This window comes from Aulonocara sp. 'chitande type north' Nkhata Bay, linkage group LG14 (assembly GCF_057382095.1).
Source record: "Aulonocara sp. 'chitande type north' Nkhata Bay isolate Kocher_YH1m ecotype deep benthic linkage group LG14, A_spYH_male_GT1.1, whole genome shotgun sequence".
NCBI lineage: Eukaryota > Metazoa > Chordata > Actinopteri > Cichliformes > Cichlidae > Aulonocara > Aulonocara sp. 'chitande type north' Nkhata Bay.
The window spans coordinates 38,051,993-38,067,306 of NC_141357.1; the positions used below are offsets into that span (position 1 = coordinate 38,051,993).

The 15,314-nt window shown below is 45.9% G+C and overlaps 1 protein-coding gene and 1 long non-coding RNA gene across 2 annotated transcripts; one reads left to right on the forward strand and one right to left on the reverse strand.

Annotated features, from left to right (window-relative positions):
• The first annotated feature begins 2,656 nt into the window (after positions 1-2,656).
• Positions 2,657-6,196, forward strand: LOC147315216 (uncharacterized). The gene is made up of 5 exons (XR_015124543.1): positions 2,657-2,878; positions 4,208-4,470; positions 4,564-4,735; positions 5,120-5,240; positions 5,545-6,196. It is a non-coding gene; the product is annotated as an uncharacterized LOC147315216 (long non-coding RNA).
• A 3,257-nt stretch (positions 6,197-9,453) lies between these two features.
• Positions 9,454-13,411, reverse strand: LOC147315217 (uncharacterized). Its single transcript, XM_086262478.1, has one exon. The coding sequence runs from the start codon at positions 12,860-12,862 to the stop codon at positions 9,965-9,967; it is 2,898 nt and encodes a 965-aa protein (XP_086118604.1). The 5' UTR covers positions 12,863-13,411; the 3' UTR covers positions 9,454-9,964.
• Positions 13,412-15,314: the final 1,903 nt, after the last annotated feature.

Below are 15,314 nucleotides of genomic sequence, written 5' to 3' on the forward strand. Positions count from 1 at the left end.
AATGATTGTTCAACAATCCCACCAACTCAGCATAAGAACGATCCCCTGGCTTGACCGGACTGAGTAGGTTCCTAATCAGGGCATAGGTCTGTGCGCCCACGCAACTCAACAGTACCGCTCGCTTCTTCTCCTCCTCCTTAATATCATTCGCCACAAAGAAGTAATCCAAAATCTCACAATATTCCTCCCAGGATTGCAGCTCGCTGTCGAACGGTGCCACCGAGCCCAAAGTGGTAGCCATTATTCCACACCGAGGGTTACGCTCCACTTCCCACAGATGCTAGCGCTGTACCACTTGCCAACCTCAGTTCATAAGTCACTTAGCACGGTGTAACTTCACAGCAAAACCTGGCTTTTACCCTCGTCGCCATATGTGATATCCTAAGACCAAGGAACCACGGAGACCATATTTAGCTCACAGTTGCTTCTTTATTAAGAGAACCGGGGCATGCGCCCCCACAGACTGAAAGCTCCCCAACCACTGTTGCCCCCTGGTGGACAAATCCCTGCCACAACATAACAATGATGCTAACGGAGTCGTGGCTAACACCGCTAACTCCGGACACAAGCGTGACACTACCGGGATTTCAGATGCTGCGAGCGGACAGGACGAGAGAGAGCGGTAAGAGGAAAGGAGGGGGACTGGCAGTTTTTGTGAACGACAGATGGTGTAACCCTGGGCACATCACTGTGAAAGAACAACTCTGCAGCAGAGACATTGAGCTGTTAGCCGTTAGCATGCGTCCGTACTATCTGCCCCGGGAATTCTCGCATGTTATCGCAATAACAGCGTATGTCCCCCCCTCGGCCAACGCGGATGCAGCCTGTGACTCTCTCCACTCAGTGGTCAGCAGACTGCAAACACAATCTCCGAGAGCCCTTCTCATAATATCAGGGGACTTCAATCATGCCTCTTTGGACTCCACACTGCCCACCTTCACCCAGTATGTGACCTGCTCAACCAGAGACAATAAAACACTGGACTTACTGTATGCCAATGCTGAAGAGGCATACAGTTCATCGCCTCTCCCTCCACTGGGCAAATCTGACCACAACCTGGTGCACCTTGTCCCTGTGTATGAGCCCTTAGTGCGCAGGGTGCCACCAGCCACCCGCACAGTGCAGAGATGGTCAGAGGAGAGCGAGGAGGCTCTTAAGGACTGTTTTGAGTCGACTGTGTGGGAGGTAAGACGGACTTTTGCAAAAGTTTTAGCCGCATTCTTTGGACGCTGGCTCGAAGCCGACCGGGAGGTCAAGGCACGATGTGCCGGGAAAGCGGTGTTCCTCCCGGCTGTAGTAGGTCTCGACCTCCCGTTAGGTCAAGAATGCGGCTAAAACTTTTGCGGGATCTCCCGAGTTTGTTTTGCGAGATCTCGCAAAAGTCCGTATTAATTTTTTTTCTCTCCCATGTCCCCTGCGGGGCTCCGTAAAAACAAAACAAACAAAAACAGATAAATTATGCTACTGCTCCTGGAAGTTTTTCTACATTTCAAGTTTTAAGATTCTTTGTCAGAAACACTAACATGTTCACAGAGGCGGGCTTAAGGGAGGACCTTTGACAAGTTACAATATTTCCACCTGTGCTGAATATATGAGGTGTTTCTGAAAAACCTGTGGCTGTGCTACCCTGATGTGGGACAAGATGCTCTAGTTCACTCAGGACTTGAACTTTGATGGCTTCGCTTTCACTCTCACTGAAATATTCTGTATGAAACCGTGGATCAAGGAAAGAAGCCATGTTAACAAGCCTCTCTGTGACACGGTTTTTGTAGCTTTTGTTCATGTAGTCAAGTATTGCTGTTTTGATGTCTTTGGTCAGCTCAGTGTCACCTTCTTTTACTTTTAACATGTCATTGTTAAACATCTGAAGAACAGGCTTAACACATGAAATGGTTACATACTCTTCAGAAAGCATCTGTAAACTCTAGGAGTGGATTCAGTGCAGTGCTGACCGAGTCAAGCACTTCAATGTCTTGCCATGTCAACATGAGGTGCCTTGTGGTTTTATCAGCAGCTAAAACCTGGGTTATAGCTTTTCCTTGTTCCAGCAGCCGTTGGATCATTCTCTGCTTTGAACCCCAACATTCAGTTATGAGTTTGTGTTCTGGTAGGCCCAGTCCCTTTTGGGCAGCCTGCAGAGCTCGCTGGCGCTTCCAGCTGTGGCCAAAAGCAGCAACAATCTTCTTTCCCACTCCAACTGCTCGTTCGATCCTTGGATCCTTCACACTTCTTTCTAAAAGACATACATTTAAAAGGAAACACAGTTCATTACTCAACAGCAATCAATCTCTCTCTCTCTCTCTCTCTCTCATATATATATGGAATAATCTTGCAGTACAACTACCCACATTCAGAGATTAATAACACAAACAGTATTATTACCATCATTTAAACTAATACAATAAGTTCTTAATCTGACGTTATAATTAACTTGCCTATTGCAATGTGCAGGCGATGTCCGAAGCATGAAAGTCCAGTTGTTGAGTGCGACGGCTTTCACAATGTTGGCCCCATTGTCTGTCGTCACACACACTTGTTTTTCCTCCTGAAGATTCCACGAGCTGAGGAACTCTTTTAAGACTCTGGCTATATTTTCCCCAGTATGGTCCTCGGGGAAAAAACTTGTTTCGAGGCACTTCACAGCAAAAATGCCAGTGTTGATTTTTCAGTGTTAGTAGATTTCAACAGAGTTCCGAGTTAGTTCAACACTTAATCGAGTTAAAATAACACATCGGGAGTTGATTCCTGAAAAGTGTAAGTGTAGATTTTAGTCGTTACTGCATTTTAACACTGTGGGTGTTAAATTAGACCACACCTTCATTTCCTGTGGAGCTTCGCAATCCAGAATCTTCGGTCGCCATTTTTTCTTGCTGATGCGGTAAGTTTTATTCGGTTAAATATTAAGTTTTAGATTGATGTTAGAACAAGTAACATGATAACTAGTAAAATAAATAGTATTTATATCAAAATACATCATCTTTAAGTGTCATATTTGAATTTTAACTGTTTTTGTTAAGCTGGGCTACTGCTAGTTGGAACTCTGCAAAGTACCAGTTTCTTTCCTAATATTCATTTAGCATAATCTGGCTATTGGCAGACTGTAATGAATATTACATGTTAATATATTTCACAGTTTTTATTAAATGCCTTTTATTTATTTCCGAATTAAACTGCCAAAGCCTTAGGGTCAGTGGTCTCAAACTCGCGGCCCAGAGGCCACTCGTGGCCCAAAGGCCACTTGCGGCCCACGTCAGGTGAGGTGAAGAAGTATAATGCAATTTGGCCCTTAAAGTGACTTTTTTTTGTCATTAGCCAAAAATGATTTAATATAAAGGCAATGAGGGCAGAGTGTTACCGGCCCTCATGGGTAGTGTAGTCCGTGCTGCGGGGAGAACGTGTGGAACTGCCCCTCCCGTTGTGTGTTTGAGCGCGAGAGAGGGAGAAAGTAAGAGCTGTTACCGATGAGAAATGGAAGAAGAGAGCATGTAAATATAATAATAACCACTGGCGCCAAAATGAGTGCCTGGTTGTAAGAAAGCTGTTAAGATTCGACTGTACACTGTGTTCGCTGACAGTAAAGCTACAAGCCCGACAACCCAGCGTATTGGCCAGAGGTGTCATTACCACGGTTCAGAGCCGCGGACCTGGCCGAGGTAACAAGAGAGTACAAACATGTGGAGGGATTGGCTTTGTTAGTTCAGTGAGAGTCAAAAACTAATGTGTACACTTATTTCTGCATTTTTATTTTGTTAAATATGAATAAAATTACAGCAGAAGTGCTGCAAAGTGTCTGACCAGAAAGAGAGGACCATTGTGTTAATTTGGTAGTTCAATTAAAGGCATCGGTTAGTTAAGCGGGAGAGGGGGGGATGCGTTCATATTTGCAGTTTTGTCTTGTTATACAATATTTGAAATTTAAAAACGAACAAACCAAACGCTACATTGTCAGGAATATTTGTGGGGAGGGTTTTTATCGCTTAAAATATATAAAAAATAATAAAATAGAAATATGGTTCCTACTAACCCCTGTGATAGTTGAGAGAATACTGTATTGCAGTCATGTTACACAGCTTGTACTACTTAAAAAATGGACCAAGGATGTTTTTCTTAACAAAATTAATTTTAACTCAGTCTAAAGGGACTAGACATGCTAGATATTTTGCAAAGAAATGGTGTTATATGCTGGACCTTATTTTACTCTTGGCAGGTGGTGATATGCTGGTTCCCGAGAAGAGATGAACTAATCAAAGTCAGCTTTTCAAGACAGCCCCAAGACTCTTCGCAACTTGTGTTCAAATGTGAGGCCGTTGTCAGGTGATAAATGCAAGGAAGAGGCACTCAACTGACATGAAACATGTCAAAGACAACATGAAGGTGACATTTCAACATAGGCAAAAAGTGGTTCAAGAACCTGCCATAGCTTCTACTGTCCTGGACCTTTTCCCAAGATTTCTGGATACACCTGGCTTGGTAAGGCATAAAATAATTTAATGACTGCTTTGTGGTTCCTTTGTTTGTTTTCTTGTTAATGTGTTGTTTCTGTTGTTACACTTTGTGTTTAAGATTGACCAAGACTTCACAATGCTGTTTTTTGGGGAGGAAGTGTCTGGTAAGTTCCTTGCAAAGTGGCCAACATTCTTCAAGCCAAGGATCATCAAAGATTGCAAAAATCTGTCCCAGAGTACAGAATTGGATGAGCTGCTCATTTCTGCACAGCGTTACTCTAACGAGGCTGGTAAGTGTAAGTTGGAAATGGTAGATTTTGCATGCCTTTACAGCATTTGCTTAATTCCCACAACACAATATATCACTCATTTCTGTATGGTATGAAAACAAGCTTACAAACATGTTAAACCTGAAATGACATTTAATGTAGTTTGAACACAAAAAAAGTTACATAATCTTACTATTGTTATGACTCGATATCTACTTCACTTGGTGGCCAGAAGATTTTAAGTCTCTAGAAATGAATTTTTATACCAAGGCGCTGGAAAACTGCCTTATTAGAAAAATTATCAGGTGTCTAAAATGTCATCATGGTATTACATAACGTGGAAAAATGACTGCTGTGGTCCTTTAAATGACAGTAATTGTGATGATCTTAATTTCTATTCTGTAGTTTGGGACTGCGAGGCGGCTGCCATCTTTTGCTGCTTCACTTCACTCCAACATCTAAGGGAAGGACGTCTTCAAAGATTAGCACATCAGATGCTGCTCACCACCTAATGAAATTCATCAAGGTATGCTTTTTAGAATTGTATATTTCTCTTTTGATGAGAACAGATGCAAATTATCAACGGCTGATATTTTAAGATGGCAAGGTGATCCAACCTGCAGCAGATGTATCTATCCCAGACAAGCTTGGTGTTGCAGGACTGACATGTCATTGTTTCTATTAAAACTAAATGTACACATTGAAACAAAAATAATTGTGCGCGCGGAGTGAAACATTTTAATATTGTCATAATTTCAAACAGCAATGCCTCAACATCAGATTATCAATTTTGTTTAATGTGAATCACTTGGTTTCTTTCTCTCCCTCAGGTGGGAGGTAGCACAGAGGCTTTTCTTAAGGCTGGCCCCACTCAGCCATTCGTCCTGTGGGTTGGAGAAAGAAAGAACATCATCCAAAGTTTCTACCCAAAGTTTCTACATTGTCCTAGATCAAAAGGTCATTCCCTGTGTGACACAGATGGGAGATGCAGGTTTTGACAAGGCAAAACTTTTCAAGGCACATTTTTTAATTTGCCGTGTCCTTTGATAAGGCATTGGACAACTTCTACACATTCATCCAGACCATCAAGTGTATGGCATTGATGTTGGCAGCGTGAAGGACAGTCCTCGGGTCAATGAAACAAGAGGAAGTCTTCACTGTACGGTTTAAAGATATCCACTATTCAGCACTTTGACTGGAAATGTTCATCTGTTACATTTGCAAGATACACCACACAAGTTGCTCAGTGTTATTTAGACATTTGAAGTTCCAGCATGGTTTGTACCCAGGAAAGTTTTTACGTTTGACCTGTGGAGAGCCTGGATGTTCATTTATCTTTCACACGTACTCTGGTTACAAGCGGCACTTATTCCGAGCACATGGAGACTGCGTTCACTCTGAGGTCATCAACAATTTTGAGCCTGTACCTAACGATGGAACCTCTGTTTCACAGCCTGTAAATGTGGCTCATCCCATGACAATAACTACACCAGTTCCAGTTGAAATAAGGCAAATACTGAACATGTGCAGCTCTGTTATTGCTCAAGTACAATCATCAGGAGTTCCTGAAAGTACTGTACAGTGTTTAGTTGGTTCATTGGAGGAACTGGTTAATGACATCCATGCACATGCAAAACAATCTGTTGTCGACTGTTTGTCAACTGATACATCAAGAGAAACCTTAGAAAAAGTTGAGGATTGCTTTGATCAGCTTGAAAATCCATTTTCATGTCTTAACACAGAATCTAAAAGGATAAGATATTTTGAGCAAAAATGGAAAATAGTTGAACCCATAGAGCATGTTCTTGGTGTGCGTTTTGATGTACGCAAAGATAGAACAACAGGGACATACAGGCAAGTTCCTGTCAATGATAAATTCATGTACGTTCCTATCATGGGATCCCTTTCATCTATGTTTCGAAACAGTGAACTTTGTAGCAGTTTCCAGAAAAAAAAACTAAACATGGAGGGATTGTACAGAGATTTAAATGACGGCTCCTACTTCAAAAATCACAGTTTATTCTCACAACAAGAACATGCTCTCCAGATCCAGCTCTACTATGACGATTTTGAAACTGCTAATCCTTTAGGCTCAAAAAAGGGGGTGCACAAACTTGGTTGTATTTATTTTGTTTTGAGAAATTTGCCACCAGAGTTAAATTCTGTGTTGATGAACATTCATCTTGTAGCCCTTTTTCATTCAGAAGACTTAAAAAAATATGGGTTTGATCCTATCCTAAAGCCACTTGTTGATGATCTAAAGATTTTAGAAACTGAAGGAATGCAAGTGCCCTTTTCAGCCACACCTGTGAGAGGTTTGCTTTTTCAGATTACAGGTGACAACTTGGCTTTACATAGCATTTTTGGTTTTGTTGAATCATTTAGTGCAAACTATTGTTGTAGATTTTGTTTAACTGATAAGACAGAGTTGCAGTCAGTTTTTAGTGAAGATCATGTAGGCTTAACACTGCGTTCCAAAGAACTTCATTACAAACACTGTGGTGCCATTCAACAAAATCCTGCTTTGGCCTCAACATTTGGTGTAAAAAGAAATTGTTTACTCAATTCACTTCGGCTGTTCCATATTTCAGACAACTATGCTGTAGACATAATGCATGATCTACTAGAGGGAGTGGTGCAGTATGAGTTAAAGCTTGTGTTTCAGTACTTGATTAAGACCTCTTTGATATCCTTGAATTCATTGTCACAGAGAATTATAAGCTTTAACTACGGATATGCACAGAGAAGGAACAGGCCAGGTGGGCTAAAACTGGATGACAACAGCAAAGATCTTGGGCTTAATGCTGTGCAGTCATGGTGTCTTTTGCGGAATAGCCCATTGATTTTTGGAGATATCGTTTGCAGAAATGATGGACATTGGAACTTGCTACTTTTGTTAGTTCAAATTGTGAACATTGTTTTTTCACCCATTATAACTCATGGCATGACTTGCTATTTGAAACATCTGATTGCCGATCATCACAAGGCTTTCAAATCTCTCTTTCCAGAACGGAATTTGATTCCAAAGCACCACCTAATGATCCATTACCCACGCTGCATTAGAAAAATTGGGCCACTCATACATATGTGGTGCATGAGATTTGAAGCAAAGCACAAGTTCTTCAAAAGATCTGTAAAGAACTTTAAAAATATCACAAAAACACTAGTAAAAAAACATCAGAATCAATTAGCCTTTCATTTTGAAAATTTTTATTTTAAAAGATTACAGTTCGGCCCCATTAATGAAGTCTTGGCCAGCAGCTTAAAAGGCAGTGAAGCACTGAATAAAATGTTTGATGTTTCTTCTATTGTTTCTACAACTTCCTGGGTCAAAAGTTATGGTACAGAATATCAAGTTGGGATGTATGTTTGTTCTGGTGTTGAAAATGAGATGCCTTTGTTCAGTAAGATTGTCAGTATAATTGTTAGCGATTTCAATACTTATCTTCTAACTTGTAAGGTCTCAACAGTATATTTCAATGATCACTTAAATGCATTTGTTATTGAGGATGGATTAGATGTCTTTGCACTGATCTCTGTAGATGATCTGGTGTACTATAGACCTTATGATAGGCAATTTTCAAATGGCACTGATGACAAAATGTACATTGTCCCATACTGTAATTTTGTATGACTTGTTTACTTGTGGTGTATCTGAATACAAAGTATTTTGGAACGTTAATGTCTTGTATTTCTTTGTAATGGGTGGATGTTGGGGGTTAATTGTAGCAGTAGAGATATCAGAGATTAATGGGAGTTTATTGTAATCTGGTGGTATTAATGATTTGACTGACACTAGTGTTAGTGTTAGAAAATTAACACTATTCAGAGTTGAATTTTTTAACACCAGGGCTAGTGTAAAGTACCACCAACACTATTCGGTGTTAATTTTTAACACTTAACACCAGTGTAGAATATTTTTGACACTGGTCAGTGTTACTCAGTGTTAATTTTTAACTCTGTGCAGTGTTAAAATAACACTAGCTCGTTGTTAAAAATATAACACTTTGAAAAGTGTTAATTTAACACTCAAAAGAGTGGACACATATAGACACTTTTCTAGTGTTAAATTTAACACTCACAGTGTCAATTTAACACTGGCGATTTTGCTGTGTTGTAGCTGCCAGTCTTTGTCCACGTAATGTACAGTGGGGCAAAAAAGTATTTAGTCAGCCACCGATTGTGCAAGTTCCCCCACTTAAAATGATGACAGAGGTCAGTAATTTGCACCAGAGGTACACTTCAACTGTGAGAGACAGAATGTGAAAAAAAAATCCATGAATTCACATGGTAGGATTTGTAAAGAATTTATTCGTAAATCAGGGTGGAAAATAAGTATTTGGTCACCTCAAACAAGGAAAATCTCTGGCTCTCACAGACCTGTAACGTCTTCTGTAAGAAGCTTTTCTGTCCCCCACTCGTTACCTGTATGAATGGCACCTGTTTGAACTCATCATCTGTATAAAAGACACCTGTCCACAGCCTCAAACAGTCAGACTCCAAACTCCGCCATGGCCAAGACCAAAGAGCTTTCGAAGGACACCAGGAAAAGTATTGTAGACCTGCACCAGACTGGGAAGAGTGAATCTACAATAGGCAAGCAGCTTGGTGTGAAAAAATCAACTGTGGGAGCAATCATCAGAAAATGGAAGACATACAAGACCACTGATAATCTCCCTGTCATGAATCGCTGTGCGGCAGGCAGGAGTTGGACCCAAAGTGCAGGACTCACAGACTCAGGGAGGTGAACTCAAAACTCAGCTTTATTTGCTGGCAGGGAAAAAAAACATACAAACTAATCTAAACTGGGAACTTGGAAAACTCACAGAGAGACACACAGGGAGATCCACACAGCATGAGGGACGACGTCACACTGAACAGAGGGAGACGCAGACAGAAATACACAGAGGGTTAACGAGGGAAGTGGGAACACACGGGGAACACAGGTGACACTGATAATCATAACGAGACAGGGCGGGGTGAACTGAACACTGACGGGAGAGGTGAAACAGGAAGTACAGGAGGAGAGAGAGCACGAGTAGAACACCAACGTAACAGGCAGGGGAGACATGGAATAAACACGAAAGGGGACGAGGGCTCATAAATACATAGAGGGCACACAGGGGGAAGAGAGAGCACGGGGAGAACTCAGACATAATGGGCAGGGGAAGCATGGAATAAAATACAAACATACAAGGAAACTAAGAACACTGGGCCAACATGGCCCAGGACCATGACAGTACCCCCCCCTCAAGGGCTGGCTCCAGACAGCCCAAACACAGAAAAACAAAACCAAACAGAAAACAACCCAGGGCGGGCGGCGGGGGCCCAGGACGGAGGGCCCGGAACAGAAAACAAAAGAGCACAGCAAACACCGGAGCCCAAGAAAATAACCCAAACACAGAGCAGTTCAGGGGGCCGACCGTGCGCAAGGCAACGGCGGCGACGTGGAAACAGTTCAGGAGGCCGGCCGTGCGCAAGGCAACGGCGGCGACGCGGAAACAGTTCAGGAGGCCGGCCGTGCGCAAGGCAACGGCGGCGACGCGGAAACAGTTCAGGAGGCCGGCCGTGCGCAAGGCAACGGCGGCGGTGAAGGAGACGACGGAGCAGTTCAGGAGGCCGACCGCGCGGGAGGCGGCGGCGACGATGACAGCGCCGGTCCGGGGGCCGACCGTGCGGAAGGCGACGGCGGCCACCCAGGCGAAGGCGGTCCGGGGGCCGGCCGTGCGGAAGGCGACGGCGGCCACTCAGGCGATGACGGTGCAGTTCAGGGGGCCGGCCGCGCGGAAGGCAGCGGCGGCGGCTCTCCAGTGTCAGGCGTACTGGCCGAGGCCCGGTGGGCACAGGACCAGTCGAGACGGGACCAGGCGAAGCACAGGCTGAGGCTGCAGCAGACGAAGACTCTGAGGAGGCTGCAGCAGACGAGGACTCTGAGGAGGCTGCAGCAGACGAGGACTCTGAGGAGGCTGCAGCAGACGAGGACTCTGAGGAGGCTGCAGCAGACGAAGGCTCTGAGGAGGCTGCAGCAGACGAGGACGCAGAGGCTGAGGCCGGGCCAGGCGAGGTTGCAGAGGCTGAGGCCGGGCCAGGCGAGGTTGCAGAGGCTGAGGCCGGGCCAGGCGAGGTTGCAGAGGCTGAGGCCGGGCCAGGCGAGGTTGCAGAGGCTGAGGCCGGGCCAGGCGAGGTTGCAGAGGCTGAGGCCGGGCCAGGCAATGACGAGGCGGTCGCAGATGGCGGCTGGACAGGCTCCTCGGGCCCTCCAGCTGATGCGGCGTGAGGCTGAACGGGCCCCTCGGACCCTCCAGCGGAGACGGGAGGCTGAACGGGCCCCTCGGACCCTCCAGCGGAGACGGGAGGCTGAACGGGCCCCTCGGACCCTCCAGCGGAGACCAAAACAACGCCAACAGGCATGAAGTCCTTCGGCCGACATGAGGACAACTGGCGCTGCACTGAGCACTGACTCTGCCCAGGCAATGCGAACATGGTGCAGTTCTTAGGGGGCTGCTTAAACTTCAGGGGTCCAGAATCAGCTGGTGACTGAGACCTAGCCTCTGGGGAAGCCCTGGAGTGGCAAACTGTGCCAACGGCGGCTAAACCATGGAAAGTACCCTGAGTAGAAATCCAGTTACCTCTCTGCATGGAGTGAATGAGCAAAACCGGCGACACAGGAGACTGAGCGGAGAGTGGCTGCTGGGCAGCTAACTGAGTTACTGGAGACACGGGTGAGAGCGGGAGCTGAGCTGCTGGACACACGGGGACCTGAGCTGCTGGACACACGGGGACCTGAGCTGCTGGACACACGGGGACCTGAGCTGCTGGACACACGGGGACCTGAGCTGCTAACGGTGGAGAAGTAAATGACTGCACAGGGGACTGAACTGATGTCTGTAATAACGGTGGTGGTGAGAGTGGAGTAGGTGGTGGAGTTAATGACTTCACAGGGGAATGAACTAGAGGTAGTGACGGTTGTGGTGCTGGTGGTTGAGTGGGTGACTGTGCTAAAGGAGGCTGCACTGGGGACAGCAGGGCTGCAGGAGACTGCACTGGGGACACTGGAGACTGCACTGGGGACACTGGAGACTGCACTGGGGACACTGGAGACTGCAGTGGGGACACTGGAGACTGCACTGGGGAAAGCAGAGCTGCAGGTGACTGCGCTAGAGACCGCAGTGATGGTTGTAGTGGAGGTGTGACGGGTGGAGGAGTGGCTGAAGTGGCTGCGAGTCGGGCGGCTAGTGGCTCAGCTACAGAGCATATTAACGGCAGGGCTATGGGTTGAATGACTGACTGAGTAGCAGCCTGAATGGCTGGGTGTAGTGATGGTGGTGGTGGAGGCGGCGACTGGGCTTTAGGCCGGGCGGCTAACTGAGCTGAGGGCTGGGGAACACACAGTTCATTTTTAACCGAACCCTCAGGACCCTTCATTTCAGTTTGTAGCTCACAACCATCTGAGTCTAAAACAGTCTTTGGATCCTTGGAGTTATTGAGCACAGAGACACCAATCTTCCTAGTTTCATGGATAGGCTCGAAAGGAACAGGAGTGACACAGTTTGAATGGCTCAATGGGCCAGAATAATTGTCCTTAAAATAAGCAGTTCTTTCATTTCCGGTGCCGCTTACACAACAAGCCGGCCCGGAATTAACAGTTTTTATTTCTGCAGGAGCCAAAAGAGTAGCTCCACCACTCACCCTAGCCGACTGTACAGGAAGAAATCCAGGCCCTCGCTGGGGCTGTGAATGCTGGCGGGGTGTCTGCCGCTTCCCTGTTGAAGAGGGAGAAGGGCTGGCTGAAGGTGATGTGGGAAAACTCGGCTGCAGTTGCTCCTGCTGCGGTGTGGAAATGTTGGGTGCACTGGGGGGAACAATGATAATCCCCAGCATTTTATAAAATGCCTGTGCTGGCGTGAGCTGGTTGCTCGCAGGCTCATAGTATTCCTCGCGGTGCCGCCTCGGGTGCTTTCCTCGGGTCCGGGTCGCAGGCGTCAACAGTGGAGAGGAAACAGAAAAGTGAGTAGACGGGTTAGTGGCAAACGAAGACGACCGGCTACACGGAGGACCCCCAAGAACCAACCGGGTCCCATCAAAAGCCAAGCGGCGCCTCCTCATTGAGTCCGCTGGATCCTTTTTGTGGTCGCGTCGTTCTGTCATGAATCGCTGTGCGGCAGGCAGGAGTTGGACCCAAAGTGCAGGACTCACAGACTCAGGGAGGTGAACTCAAAACTCAGCTTTATTTGCTGGCAGGGAAAAAAAACATACAAACTAATCTAAACTGGGAACTTGGAAAACTCACAGAGAGACACACAGGGAGATCCACACAGCATGAGGGACGACGTCACACTGAACAGAGGGAGACGCAGACAGAAATACACAGAGGGTTAACGAGGGAAGTGGGAACACACGGGGAACACAGGTGACACTGATAATCATAACGAGACAGGGCGGGGTGAACTGAACACTGACGGGAGAGGTGAAACAGGAAGTACAGGAGGAGAGAGAGCACGAGTAGAACACCAACGTAACAGGCAGGGGAGACATGGAATAAACACGAAAGGGGACGAGGGCTCATAAATACATAGAGGGCACACAGGGGGAAGAGAGAGCACGGGGAGAACTCAGACATAATGGGCAGGGGAAGCATGGAATAAAATACAAACATACAAGGAAACTAAGAACACTGGGCCAACATGGCCCAGGACCATGACACTCCCTCGATCTGGGGCTCCACGCAAGATCTCATCCCGTGGGGTCAAAATGATCATGAGAACGGTGAGCAAAGATCCCAGAACCACACGGGGGGACCTGGTGAATGACCTGCAGAGAGCTGGGACCAAAGTAACAAAGGTCACCATCAGTAACACACTACAACGGCAGGGAATCAAATCCCGCAGTGCCAGACGTGTTCCGCTGCTGAAGCCAGTGCATGTCCAGGCCCGTCTGAAGTTTGCCAGAGAGCACATGGATGATACAGCAGAGGATTGGGAGAATGTCATGTGGTCAGATGAAACCAAAGTAGAACTTTTTGGTATAAACTCAACTCGTCGTGTTTGGAGGAAGAAGAATACTGAGTTGCATCCCAAGAACACCATACCTACTGTGAAGCATGGGGGTGGAAACATCATGCTATGGGGCTGTTTTTCTGCCAAGGGGACAGGACGACTGATCCGTGTTAAGGACAGAATAAATGGGGCCATGTATCGTGAGATTTTGAGCCAAAACCTCCTTCCATCAGTGAGAACTTTGAAGATGAAACGAGGCTGGGTCTTCCAACATGACAATGATCCAAAACACACCGCCCGGGCAACAAAGGAGTGGCTCCGTAAGAAGCATTTGAAAGTCCTGGAGTGGCCTAGCCAGTCTCCGGACCTCAACCCCATAGAAAATCTGTGGCGGGAGTTGAAAGTCCGTGTTGCTCGGCGACAGCCCCAAAACATCACTGCTCTCGAGAAGATCTGCATGGAGGAATGGGCCAAAATACCAGCTACTGTGTGTGCAAACCTGGTAAAGACCTATAGTAAACGTTTGACCTCTGTTATTGCCAACAAAGGTTATGTTACAAAGTATTGAGTTGTATTTTTGTTATTGACCAAATACTTATTTTCCACCCTGATTTACGAATAAATTCTTTACAAATCCTACCATGTGGATTCATGGATTTTTTTTTTTCACATTCTGTTTCTCACAGTTGAAGTGTACCTCTGGTGCAAATTACTAACCTCTGTCATCATTTTAGGTGGGGGAACTTGCACAATCGGTGGCTGACTAAATACTTTTTTGCCCCACTGTATTGTGAGGCTCATGTAGGGGTCTGATGTTCGGCTTGACCACGTATCCGTGGTGGACGCAAAAAACTCCACCGAAGATAATGCATTTGACACCTCAGTACGGATCTCTTCATATAAAGCAGGCAAGGCGACTTAGAGAAGTATTTCTTTGCGGGTAGCTTGTAGCGTGGATCGAACGTTTCAAGCATCTTTTTGAAACCTTCTCTTTCCACACTCTGAATAGGCATCATATCCCTGGCTAAACAATGTGTCACTGCATCAGTTATTTCCCCCCAGAGTTTGTTACTTTTGTCATAAGGCGTGCAGCTATTTAAAGCTACGTCGATTGTTTGTTGAGTCATCTTCTTTGGTCTCACCACCTCGCTAGTTGAAGCGCACAACTCTTCACGTGCTTTAACGGCTTTTTTGTACTCCAAGAAGTGCTTCTGCTTCAAATGATAAAATAGGTTTGTAGTGTTTCCTCCCTTCGCCACGACGGCCCGCTTGCACGTTCTACAAAAAAATTGTGCTTTGGTGGGTATCTGATGGACGAAAACCAAACCACTTCCACACCACCGAAGTTGCACCGTTTTTACTGACCAATTCTGGTTCACCCGCTTCATTCAAAGATGCGCTTTCGTCCGCGTCATCCTCCATTTCCGCCAAACTTTTTCTGCCATGTGCGTATGAGCGTATGAAAACAAAGGCACTGCGCATGTGCATTTTGCCCACATTCTATCGCGATATTTCATTTTCCTATCGTTGCCGAACTTTATACCAGTATTACCGTGAACGGTATAATATGGCCCAGCCCTAATCGGATGACGATATAAAGACGT